Source organism: Gadus chalcogrammus, chromosome 3 (assembly GCF_026213295.1).
Source record: "Gadus chalcogrammus isolate NIFS_2021 chromosome 3, NIFS_Gcha_1.0, whole genome shotgun sequence".
In the NCBI taxonomy this organism is placed as follows: Eukaryota; Metazoa; Chordata; class Actinopteri; order Gadiformes; family Gadidae; genus Gadus; species Gadus chalcogrammus.
Genome location: NC_079414.1, coordinates 26,553,929 through 26,567,679, shown reverse-complemented (window position 1 = coordinate 26,567,679; position 13,751 = coordinate 26,553,929). Strand labels below are relative to the sequence as shown.

The window sequence follows — 13,751 nt, the reverse complement described above, 5'->3', positions numbered from 1 at the left end:
AAACAATAACACTGGCGTGCGCACGGAAAGAAGAAGAATAAAGCCACAACACAACAGACAAACAGGAGATGAAAGGCCACGAGGAAAACAAAAGAGTAAAAGTCTTAGTCGGGGAAGATGCGAGCGGGGGTATCGTCAGAGAGCTCTGCTAATCCAGGATTAATTGTGTGTGTGTGTGTGTGTGTGTGTGTGTGTGTGTGTGTGTGTGTGTGTGTGTGTGTGTGTGTGTGTGTGTGTGTGTGTGTGTGTGTGTGTGTGTGTGTGTGTGTGTGTGTGTCTTCACACACCGTCTACAGTAGACCCTGTTCTGTTTTGTGTGCAGTCTTTTTTTTATTTGAGTCCTAATGTCACTCACTTTCTTTTACACACACAGACACAGTCATACACACCCCAAGTAAAAAGCACTTTGACGCGTGGGCTGGGATCTGTGCTCTTAATATTTTTAATCCGGTTTCAAAACAACAAATGCAGAAAATAAATCGAGTGGGGAACAAACACAAACTAATCAATTGTGCATTTAAAGAATATCTGCCTGATATTCTGCCTTGAAATGTTTTTCGGGGGAAACTGTGTCCCCATTTCAGCCGTGTGTGTTTCCCCTCTCATAGAATGGACTCGACTGTTGAGCCGTTCTGTTGTTGTAGCCTGTGTTCAGTGTTTTCTTAGGACCGGGAGCAGGACAGTCTGTCTTCTCGAAGTGTTCTGTTGGAGGTTGCCAGTATGGTTTGAAAACAGACTGGTGCTAAAGTGGAGCTAAGAGAGGCTGCGCACTCGCTACGAATCGGAGGCCGTCTCTCTCGCCCGCTCGTACTCGCTGTGTCGTTCTACCAGTGGCAAATAATTAAAGAGATAGGTCCAACATTTTACACCCAGCCGTCCAACCAGAGTGTTTAATAATGATGATGGTGGTTTCTCTGACCTGCCACCAGTGCCAACCGTGTCTATGGAGGCCAGGATGCTAAGCCTCCATTTTGCCTTTTCCCAGCAATAGCACATTCCATTTTGCTCCGGTTTTACTTCTGTTTGCCGATCTAAAAGGCCGATGTAAAGGATGAAGAGGATCACGTCTGAACCAGAACGTAATCCACCAACACTCGGGTTTCAATGCAGAACTGAGAAACAAACTCGGGTGTATTGTTTTGGCCATATATAGATATATGTCAGGTACCTCTTCCACTGTTATTCTGATACGCTTTGTGTTCGGTGTTGGGAGGGAAGGTGAGCAGTGAAGGGGTAGGGCATACTTCAGTGACAGCAGGTCATGGGCTGTTTAATCCCCTCCGAGGCTAACTAGAGCGATGAGTTCTGCATGTCTGATCCGTCCTCTCTGTCCTCTGTGTAGGAGCCACGGGGGGAGCCTACCACTGTCACCCCGAGCACGCGTACGGAGGCGAGAGCGACAAGGTAAGACGCCAACACAACCTGGTTTGACTTCTAGAGATGTTGCCATACCATTTTTTTTTTACGATTCCTGAACTTGAGTATCGGCCGATACCGAGTACAAACCGATGCATCCTCTAGCATTGTAACTACTAATAGCGCTTGTTCTTATTTACGGTGACAGCAATGTATGAGTCGGTTCACTATTTTTATACACGTTTTATAGTTTATCTATAAATATAATAATACATTTGTATTCTTTTAGTTAAGCCTGAGCATTCATGTTTTTCCGACTTGGTATCTCGAACCCACGTCGGTCGGAGACGACGCGTTTCCAATTCCGATATCCCACCTCCAACTGTTAACGAACGCAGCTTAACACCGGAGTGTTTGTGATGTTCTCTGCCTGTGTAGTAAATTTGCTTTTCGTAGTCACGTGATCGGATCAAATGCATGGACTTGCGTACTCGCCGATACCCGATACCCATCGGAGGAATCTCCTATACTGGTATCGGTATCGGAACAACTCTAGTTATGACTGTCTAGCTTGACCCCGTCACTGCGTGCCACACGCCTCAGATCGCAGGCAGAGCTCCGCCTCCAAGCCGGCAGTTTGTTTGTTTATCGACTGCCAGGAAGTGACCGAGGCTTCGCTGTGCTAAGATTGAGCGACGGGAAGGGTGGTAGGATATCCCATGACGACAGGGTGGAGACGTGACCCCTCGGAGGCGCAAACACCGCGAGCACAGACGCGTGGAGCTGATCTGGAAAGGGATGCAGGCTGTGTGGCCGGGCTGGGGATGAACGTCAACAGTTTGTTTTCACACCTCTCCGGTGAAGTCATCGCTCTCCTCTTAGAGGGAGCGCAAGCGGTGCTTTGTGGTGCGGCACTTTCTCGAGACTTGCTTTGATGTAGGACAAATAATGTTGGTGATTAGGGAATAGTGTGGCGATTAGTGAACATTTACATTTAGGGGCGTTAAGCAGACGCTTTTATCCAAAGCGACTTACAATAAGTACATTTGTCAGAAGAAGAGAAACAGCAATATATCTCTATCGCTACAGTCAGGATGTTCATAGAAACAAGTGCCAAGCAATCGCTAGGTTAACCCATTCCCCGTGTACAACGAAGATAGCTTGCTAGTTAACATGGGATCGTTTGCTGAAGATTAGCGCAGTTGGTGATATGACCTATGCGTCCTGTTTGCTTCTGGCATTTGAATAGTGGGTCTGGAGGCTATGTGGCATTAATGTGAAAGGAACGTGAATGGTTTTAAAGTGTGTGTGTGTGTGTGTGTGTGTGTGTGTGTGTGTGTGTGTGTGTGTGTGTGTGTGTGTGTGTGTGTGTGTGTGTGTGTGTGTGTGTGTGTGTGTGTGTGTGTGTGTGTGCACACGGCGATAGAGAGAGAATGGGCCTCTCTATGTTTTGGTTCTTGCTATCGCAGTGTTGACGTGAAAACCAGAACAGCTGCTCCCAGCACTTCCTGTGTGTGGGTAATGTGTGCACACGTGGTGTGTGTGTGTGTGTGTGTGTGTGTGTGTGTGTGTGCACGTGTTATGTGTGTGTCTTTTCGCTCCACTGGGTAGGGACCAGAAACCGGTGAGGGCGTGTGGGGCACTGCGGGTTCAGGGTGACCGTCCAGTTAGCGGCCGCGGCTTTGTGTGAGCGGTGCCAGTGTGGACATAATGAAAGCCACCAGGAGGCTGCGTGCCCCCCCCCCCCGCTCACCCCCATCCCCTCCCCCTGGTCCCCTACCCCCTACCCCGGGTCCCCTACCCCCCCGCTACGAACACTGCAGAACATAATGGCTGCTGCAGAACAGTACAGAATGTATTTGTACTCTGTTAGGAGTGACTTGTTCTTTCTGCATGTGTGCATGTGTGTGGGCATGTGCGTCTGTGTGTGTCTGTGTGTGTGTCTGTGTGTGTGGGCGTGTGCGTCTGTGTGCGTGGGATGGGCCCTGGTGATGAAAGTACGTCAGCAAATTTACTCTTTTAATTTCGTGGCTCAATCGTCTTAAGAACACAAGTGTGTGTGTCTTTGTGTGTTGAAGAAACTCCCAGTCCTTATGAATATTGCGCCTCCTTGAGCACACACACACACACACACACACACACACACACACACACACACACACACACACACACACACACACACACACACACACACACACACACACACACACACACACACACACACACTCTGTCTTGGCGGCTCCCACTAACGGAGGCAGACAAGCCCATCAAAGTTTCATACTAATGGGCGCTGCTCTCTGCATGTGTTCAGACAGGCGGCCGCTGCATGCATGTATGAATGTGTGCATGTGTGTGGATTATTTTTCTTGTCTCTTTAGATTTTAGGCCTGGGGGAAGAGGGAGGGGGGTGGGTTGAAGGCAGACAGGCAGGCAGACACCAGAGATGGGAGGGGGGGCGTGGGGGGGGTTCATATCTGACACACAGATCGGATCACTAAGGGGGACGAATTATTTTATGTAGAAATTGTTTTTTGTTTTATTCATTTTGCACATTTGATCCATCTTATGAATGTATTGTTATGAAGTCTGTTTCAGACGCGCCCAACACTATCACATACAAATCCACACTCGTGTCCTTTGTCCCATCACCACGACCAAAGACACGCCATCTGGGCTTTATACTGCAGTACCACTAGACCCCTAACCAAGACGTCCATCTCAAGGAGATGTAAGTCCCAGCCCCAACACAACACCAAGACAAACACACAATCCAGCCCCAAGACAAGCACACAATCCAGCCCCAAGACAAGCACACAATCCAGCCCCAAGACAAACACACAATCCAGCCCCAAGACAAGCACACAATCCTGCCCCAAGACAAGCACACAATCCTGCCCCAAGACAAGCACACAATCCAGCCCCAAGACAAGCACACAATCCAGCCCCAAGACAAGCACACAATCCAGCCCCAAGACAAGCACACAATCCTGCCCCAAGACAAGCACACAATCCTGCCCCAAGACAAGCACACAATCCAGCACCATCCCCACTGGATCGACCCACAACATCAGTAAACCTAGACACCTCCCTCTCAACCCTAGACACCTTCAACTCCACCACACTAAAGAACCTGAAAGATTAAGAGGAAACAGAAGGACTCCTACAAACAACACAAGAAAACAATGTCACGACATCCATCAACGAGACCTTTTCAAACCTCAAAACAAACGCCCCATACCGTGTACCACGCTTCAAGACAAGACCGCAAAACATCAACAGAGAAGGCTAGCAAACCTGAGCAAAAAATAATATTCGTTTTTTTTCATGAATCCCTCTCAATCCAACAACAACAATAGACTCAACAACCACGAAAAAAAACATGGCAACGCAACTTTGTTTCATAAATAATAACTCTCTTCTAACAATCAACCTCCACTGCCCGCCTAGCCGCAGCCGACCATCATCACGGGAGATCTTAATGCAAAAGCACAAATCCTCCTGGCCTAATACTCAGAATTATAGAAACAAACCTGGCCATCATTAGATTTCGATTTTAGATTTAGGGGCATTTAGCAGAGGCTTTTAACGAAAGAGACTAAACGATATATTCCTGTCGGTGCAGTAAGGAACATGAACAGCAACTAACCCACCCACATCCACAGCGTCCCCTCCACTAGCCAGCTAAATACTTGACTTTTTAGGAGGCCAAGACCCAGCTCCCCTCCCCCCATCACAGCATCCTTCACTAACGCTGTGCTGAGAGCGCTTGCAAGAAAAATATAAAAAATACAACTACAAAAACAAAGGGGGAAAAATGAGAACTAGATGATCAACAGAACTGAAGACACAAACCAACCAACTCCAGAACCAGAGGACGGACTAAAGGGTTGATTATGGTCCCACGTTCACACAACGCAATGACCACGCAGACGCTTCGACGCAGTCGTGAACCATTATGTTTCTGCGTCGGGTTGTAGTGAGCAGACCAATCACAGCCCTTTGTTTACAAATGTTACAATTTTTAAGAGGCGCACGTCCGGCCCTTGCGGTGGACGCAAGGAGGGTCTGCACGGACGTAACGGGTCCGTAATCCCCTCGCGTTGCGTGGACGTGGAACCATAATCGGCCCTTAACTCGCGCCATGGAAACAAAGACAGCAGGACAGCAAGGAGATCTAGGCGTTCAATGGAAATACAACCACTCACAACAACCCCCTCGCTTCAACTAGACGGACAGCTGATGCACAGTAGCACTTATCAAAGACCATTCCCCAAATGTCCTCTCCCACCCCACTATGCCACACTTTGACCCTATATGGTATGGGAACACCTGGTCAGACACAAACTCTGTTCGGACCGCCCGGCGAGCCATAAGCATCGCCAAAATAAAGATCCATCCTAAAGAAAATACAAAAAACAAAGCAAGCGGAGACGAAAAAAGTTGACGCCATCCTACTAAAACAAGACCCTGACGAATAGGACCTTGTCTCTTAGCTCTACACAGTCTGTATCATCCTGGGCCGCATCTCCATGATTCACAAACCAAGAGGAGACCCACCCACCAACGATCCACCCTCGACGGCCATATCGGTCTCCTCAGTCATGTTGGCAAACTGTTTGAAAGAACGAGCACAGCACGACGCCCCGATCACACCGAGCACAAAGGCACACCAGGACTCCACCAAGAATGCTTCCGCAAGAACAGATCCACCACAGACGACACCATTCTCAGCCTCTCAGAAAACATGCCAAAACAGCTCGCTTCAAGAAAGAACTCACTCTGGCAATGTTCTGCCACTTTGAAAAGTAATCAGACAAACTCTGGCACAAAAGACTACTATACAAACTTCTGCACCCATAAATCCAACTCCACCATCCACCACAATAAGACTCGTCCCCAACTTCCTCCCACACTTGGAAATAAGAAACCCGGTGTTGGAATCCAGCCATCTCATCACCATTCACCCCATAAGCAGGAGTGCCACAAGGGGCAGCCCTGAGTCTCTGTTGTTCAGCATCTTTATTTCGGACATTTATGCTTCTGGACCGACTTAAAATCACCCCCAATTGCTTGCTGCCAAAAACAATCCAAAGGCACCAATGAAAACTTTTCTCACGGTCAACATCCCTCTATGGAAACTCTATCCCACTAAGCCACACTGACACATTTCTTGGAGTCAACTTAACCACCTCCAAGCGAGGTATCATCAGAAACCATACTCAAAGTCTACACCAGTTACATCAAATGGTTAACTGAATATGCCATCCTGGATTACAATTCAAACTGAGGATCCAAAACACAGTAATGAACAGACTCCTAATGTACATAAACACACAACCCATTCTACCGATACCTAGCCTCGATACCATCAGATCCAATCGACCGGAGATATCTCCACCATGTCACCCATAACGTGTCGGTCCAATCAATCATCTCCGCACAATGGACGATGAAAAGCCTTCTTGTACATCTGACCAAGAACCAACCCACCTGAACCTAAGAACCTGTACTGCAGCACACCTCTGTCCTTCAGCTGTCACTCATCTATTCATTTTTATACTTTTAAAGGATTTAATTTCAGTTCTATACTTTCCTTCCTCATCCATCATTAATTGATTTTCTTATTTTTTATTCAAACACAATTCTTGGATTTATTATATTCCCTTTGTCACTTTAGTTTATTTTGGGTCAACCAAAGCCTTGGTGAATAATCACCAGCTTTCACCGAAAACAATTATAACACAAGCTGTTAAAACAAACACACAAACACAAAAAATACTAGAAATGAAAAGGGCTGAAAAACTAAGCAACCAAAACAACGTTTCAATTCAGGACCAGAGGTAGAAGGCTCTCCAAAGAGAGAGTAACTACATTCACATTTTCGGCATTTAACCAACGCTTTTATCCAAAGCGACTTAGAATAAATACATTTGTCAGAAGAAAGAGAAACCACAATTTATCGTTGTCGGTACAGTAAGGATGTTCATAGAACCAAGTGCCAAGCACTAACGATCACTAGGTTAACCCATTCCCCGTATACAGCAGAGATAGCTAGGATAAGATGCTACTCGATGCTAAGTACTGTTTTGAGGAGCCAGGACGTACAAGACACGATAAGCGCGCTTAAAGAGGAGGAGCTCAGAGCCGTCTCCTCGCGCAAAGATCTGACTTGAGGGGTACAACGGCGGGGGGGGGGGAGGGGCTGACCCCCGGTATGGATATGAAAATGGGCACAGAGACTGTCCCTAGGGGCTGGGGTGTGTGTGTGTGGGGGAGGGGGAGGGGGGGGTACTGGTAGGGTGTGGTGACAGCAGTAGAGGAAGAGACACAGATAAAGGGGGGGGAGAGAGAGAAAGAGGTTGGGGGAGAGAGAGAGGGTGGGGGGGGGAGAGAGATAGAGAGAGACGGGGTGGCTCGTACCCACACTGCCATGGATCAATTTGCCTGATGGCCCGTTGCCCTGCTTTTAAATGTTTTGAATGTCAGATACCAAAGGAAAATAGCTTTTTGTTCAATCTAACAGTGAGAGGGTTTTTGAAGGCTTGCGGCTCCAGAAATAAACGAGGCATTTCCATGTCATTCAAAACTGTGAGGTTACATTATTTATTGACTTCCTTCCCAAACTAATTCCGACTACATGCGGACTGAATTTCCAGAAATCTGTTAATGATTAATCTATATTTTATTCCCCCCGAATGTGAAGAATATGATTCTGTCTTCACTCACATTTGATCTTGACGCATTCCTGCTGGGCCTTGAGTCACCGACAACCCACTGTTAATCAAACCTCTGCTCGTCAACCGTGCTTCAAATCATCTTTCATAAATTAATTCACTTATTCCAGTTTTATTTATAAGCATCAGTACCACAAAAAGAAAAGAGATCATATTCTAGTTTATTCCAAGGAACACGCATGTGATTATTAATGTGTTCACAGGCCTCAGCAAACCAACCAAAATTTCAAAATGGAAAGTGTTGCAACCCCAGTGCTGTCCCTCCCAGCTGACCCAACACCCTGTGCTTGCATAACACCGACCGCACCTCCAGAATAAAAGCCCCCGACTGCACTTCCAGAATAAAAGCTCCCGACTGCACTTTCAGAATAGAAGCCCCTGACTGCACTTCCATGATAAAAGCCCCTGACTGCACTTCCAGAATAAACGCCCCCGACTGCACTTCCAGAATAAAAGCCCCCGACTGCACTTTCAGAATAAAAGCCCCCAACCGGCCTAGTAAAGTCATACGCTTTTTGGTAGCCTAGAACCCATTTAGATCAATGGCTCACAGTGTAATGCCATTCAATAGCAGGCTAACAAGTGCATTAGCAACGTCCGAAACAGATCCGGTTTTTGGTTCCCTGCCTTTGTCTCTCGCCCGCTCATGGACCTCGCTCTCGCTCCTTCTCGCTCGCTCGCTCCACCACGGCTAAATCAATGGTCACCTTTTGCGAACCCTCCTCAACCCGACCGCTTGCGGCGGGAACACCATTTGAAAGCACTGACCTTAAAACCACTTTCTGTGTGCGCCTCTGCCCATGGGGAGGGAGGGGGGGGGGGATCGATGGCCCCCCGGGTATCAGGCCGGGTCTTCTGGGGGCCCCGGCCTGGGTCGGGCTAACGGGGCCCCCAGCATGGGGGCAAGGGGTGTGTGTGTGTGTGTGTGTGTGTGTGTGTGTGTGTGTGTGTGTGTGTGTGTGTGTGTGTGTGTGTGTGTGTGTGTGTGTGTGTGTGTGTGTGTGTGTGTGTGTGTGTGTGTGTGTGTGTTGATGGCCAGCGATCGCCGCCGTCACTCGAGACTCCGACACGGATCTCTCCCCAGAGCGGAGCGGCCCGTCCTGGCGCCACACACACACACACACACACACACACACACACACACACACACACACACACACACACACACACACACACACACACACACACACACACACACACACACACACACACACACACACACACACACACACACACACACACACACGCGCGCACAAACACACACGCGCACATAGAAAGACACTCGCACAGATAGAATGATACACACACAGAAACACGTAGAAAGACACACGCACACACACACGCGTAGAAAGACACACACACACACACAGATGCCTGGTGTGTCATGCTAAGCCACGACCCAAATCTGATCCATGGCTCCTGGGCCCCTACGGGCTCCGAGGCCCCACATAGTCCCCGTCCCCTCCCTCCACCCCCCTCCTCCACCCTCCCATCCTCCACCACCTTCTCCGCCTCCTCACTCGCTCCCGCCACCACCTCTCATCCGTCCAACTGTCACCCCCCTGCTCCCCCCCTGCTCCCCCCCCCCCCCCCCCTTCGTTTGATCGTCCGCTCCTCTCGTTCTCTCGCTCGTCCAATCCTATCGAGTATCACCGCCTCACTCTGGGCTGAGTGAGGTCATTCTTATCATTAGCCTGCTAGCTCCCCTTAGGCACGCTAACTCGCTAAGCTCGGGTCAAATATGAGCCCGAACGGGCGCCGCAGCATACTGTGTGTGTGTGTGTGTGTGTGTGTGTGTGTGTGTGTGTGTGTGTGTGTGTGTGTGTGTGTGTGTGTGTGTGTGTGTGTGTGTGTGTGTGTGGTAGGTGAAGAGATAGGATACCAGGACCCAGCCGTTAATGACTACTACTAGTCCTACTTTGTTGGAGCCACAGAGATCGCCTCAGAGCGTACGGGTGTATGCTGCTGCAGCACAGTGGCAGCTACGTGTGTGTGTGTGTGTGTATGTGAGTGTGTGTGTCAGTGTGTGTGTGGGGCTGCTCTCCAGCTGTTTCCTCTTAGCTACCCCGCTGAGTTTTTTTTATGTGCGTTTGTGTGTGTGTGTGTGTGTGTGTGTGTGTGTGTGTGTGTTCGTATTTGTGTGTGTGAAACAGAAAAGTGTCGAGACGCTGAGTCATTTTAATCACACTTTAAAAAAACGTCCTCCCACGCCGATGGCAACACAGGGGAGGTAGGGGGAGGCGAAGGGTGTGGGTGAGGGGGAAGGGAGAGGGGGAGGAACGTGGCCAACATGGCAACACAAACTATAGAATATCGCTGGATAATGACGGCCCTTTTTGTACGACTCTGAGCAAGAGAGAAGACCGGTGACTATCAGATGACCAGAGTGAGTGTGTGTGTGTGTGTGTCCGTCCGGGGCTCACAGAGCAGAATGTCTAGGCCTCCTCACTCTGCCAGTAAGAGGGTGACTCACGGCTCAGTGGCTGAGTGGCTCGGTCTGGGAGCTGGCGGCTCCACCACCACGGCCAGCATCGCGACTTGTTTAGACCCAACCGGGCCGACTGCATTGCTCAGCAATGTGCGTTCCAGAGAGGCGCCTCTCTCCGGTAAAGGGTGTGTCGTCGTACACATGTGGCTACGTAAGAGAGCTCTGCCTCACAGCCCTCCCCCCCGCGCGCCCCAACCCCAACCCCAACCCCCCAGGCCAGAAGCCTCTCTGTGCCAAGAGGAAGCAGCGATGGCTGGGTTCAGACGCAGACGCGCAACACATGCACACCTTTACAGGAAACGCTGTGAGTCAGAGAAGGAAGGCTCGTGTATGACGTCGGAGCCCAGCGGCTGGTCTGTCATAACAGGAACCCGCGCGCGAGCGTACTGCTTTAATTGCGGCCGGGGGTTGGCTTAGCTCAGGAGGTGGAGGGGGTTGATTTGTAACCGGAAGGTCGCTGGTTCGATCCCCGAGGTGTCCCTGTGCAAGGCACCTCGCCCTTATTGCTGTCGTCTTGCCTGTTTGACTCAGCCGTGAACATGCGTATAAATGGCTGTAAGGCATTTGGATAAAAGCGTCTGCTGACTGCCCTAAATGTAAATGTCAATGCTAACCTGTTCCTCTCTCTTCCCCCCCCCTTCTGCAGAGCGAGGACAGCCCCAGCCCCAAGCGCCAGCGGCTGTCCAGCCAGTCGGTGCTGGAGCAGCTGACCTCGGCGGCCCCGCCTCCGCCCACGCCCTCCCCCCCCATCCGGCCCTGGGAGCTGGGGCACCCCAGCCGCCGGCCCCCCCACCCTCACCCCCACCCACACCCCCACCCTCACCCCCACCCCCACCCTGCCTTCCACCAGGAGAGGTGTCTGACGCCCGGCCGCCAGAGACGCAGGTACGAGGGGGAGGATGCGGATGTGTTTCTAGAATGAGGGTGATGAATCGTGATGATTAGAATCGTTGGAACACGCGCAGTCATGAGACGGTGATGACATCATCGGAACGCTGGCGTTGGATTGGTGGAGAGCTTCGGACTCATCTCTATCTCTCTCCCTCTCCCTCTTCCTCTGCCTCTTCCTCTTCCTCTCCTCCAGCCCCCCAGCGAGGCGTCAGCGGGGCCGCCCGGCCAGACCCTCCCGCCACCCCCCCCCCCAGCTCCACCACCAGCCCCAGCAGCAGCAGCAGCAGCAGCAGACCCCCCACCAGCAGAACCAGCAGCAGCACCAGCACCCCTCCCCCCTCGGCCCCGGGGCCCGCCTCTCCCCCACCGACCCCCAGAACGAGAACTACCACCACCCCCCCCCGCCCCCTCCGCCGCCCCCGCCCGCGGCCCCCCACCCCGCCGCCGCCACCGCGCACCACGCCTTCCCCGCCCACGCACACGCCTCCTACGGCCAGCCCGCCTCCGTGGGGACCGGGGGGGCGCCGCCCCCCCCCGCCGAGGAGCCCAGGGCCTTCCACCCCCCCACCCTGTCCTCACGCCTGCTGCACCACCACCACGCCCACCACCACCACCCGGCGCACCCCCACCCCCACCCCCACCACCACCACCACCACCAGCATCCCCACCCCCACCAGCACCACGCCCACCCCCACCCCCACCACGCCACGCAGCAGGGGGCGATGGTCCTGGACCTGCACGAGCAGGTACGTCTGTCAGGCCTCCCTGTCTGTCTGTCTGTCTGTCTGTCTGTGTGTCTGTCTGTGAGTCTGTCTGTGTATTAGGGGGAGGGGGCTCATTTGATCGTGATTCGTGGCTTCTGCATCACTTGTATCATCAGGTGGATTCAAAGATATGCTTTTAGTCCGTTTCTTCTATGCCATAAACAGATGAATCGTTGCGTTCTTCAGCGGACGCTATAGTACACAGTGCGTGTTCTGTTGTCACATGTTAGCAGGATCTCAAAACCTGTTGTACCGGCCCTCAGATATCCATGTAACGTTGAATGGCCGCTCCATTCTGATTCACAGCCCTCCTCATGTGCACACATACATGTGCTTGTCTGTACTTCCATACGTGTGCTTCTGTGTACATACATGTGCTTGTGTGTACATGCGTGTGCTGGTGTGTTGTGAGTGCTGACCGGTTGCCTCTCCTCGTTGCAGCTGCAGCAGCAGGGTAGCGTGCCCGTGTCCTACACCATGACCCCCGTGCCCCCCCACGGCCTGGCCGGCCCAATGTGCAGCGGCCAGCACCTCCCCCCCGCCTGCTCCTCCCAGCAGCAGGTTCCCAGCTGCAGCGTGGTCTTCAGCACGGGCCAGCACTACCACCCGGTGAGTAGCATTACTGCCCGGTCCAGCAGCCCCATCCTGCTCCACTGAGGTGGTTCCCAACCTCTGGGTCGGGGGCCACTTGGGGTCTCCTTATTTGCATACGGGGGTGCAGGAAATTGCTAGCATATGCTATAATGTAATTTAAAGGGAAACCGCAGGAATCCGAGTTTTGGGCTTCATTGAGTTATTACTAAGGGGTGGAAGTCTTTGATGTGGTGACAAAGTATCTTGGATTAATGTTGCTGTGGAGACAAAAATGTGTACAAATTGCAGTAATTGCTAAATGGTATTCAGAATTCAGGCAGATACTTGGTATTCTTTCTGTCACCCAAGAAGTGATGGAGATTTAACTGTTTGTACAAGATGATGTTATGATGAAGATGAAGAGGCTAAAATGCACTGTATGTTTTTAATTTCATAATCTAAACTTTTAAAACATAGACCCCCAATTTAGATGATTCAAAACGAATTGAATGTAGTAAGGAATATCTTTCTTATTAAATGTTGAAAAAAAACAAGATATTTCAATTTAAACACTAGTCAGTGCACTTTGGTGTTGTACTCTATTTAAAGGATTCTTACCCTTTTCTCTCTAGATTGGGGACTTATTTCAGTAACTGGCATAGATGACGATAGTAGTTTTAGGAGTAAGAGAACATGAGCACAGTAACGGCCTGAGTCTGAGCACTGGCATCGGTATCGGTGCATCCCTAATAGTATTACAATATTGTAGGATCTGCATTGTTGAGGTGATATGTCAAAAATATATTTGCCTTTGAAGGGTCGTGTAGATATTTGATGTCCTGTATATAACCGACGATGAACAAACCCATGAGCAAACTACCCCGGAACACTGGGTGTTTAGTGGAGCGATGCGATGGTTCACCGACAGATGTCCGTCGGGTAGAA

The 13,751-nt window shown here is 50.7% G+C and overlaps 1 protein-coding gene across 1 annotated transcript in view; it reads left to right on the top strand.

Moving 5' to 3' along the window:
• The first annotated feature begins 1,051 nt into the window (after window positions 1–1,051).
• The window catches only part of LOC130380138 (E3 ubiquitin-protein ligase RNF38-like), a 17,769-nt gene continuing 5,069 nt past the window's right edge, over window positions 1,052–13,751 (top strand). The window contains exons 1-5 of the mRNA XM_056587320.1: window positions 1,052–1,079; window positions 1,343–1,404; window positions 11,225–11,463; window positions 11,663–12,215; window positions 12,675–12,842. Coding sequence (XP_056443295.1) covers window positions 1,052–1,079; window positions 1,343–1,404; window positions 11,225–11,463; window positions 11,663–12,215; window positions 12,675–12,842 — 1,050 coding nt within the window. The remainder of the gene's footprint in view (window positions 1,080–1,342; window positions 1,405–11,224; window positions 11,464–11,662; window positions 12,216–12,674; window positions 12,843–13,751) is intronic.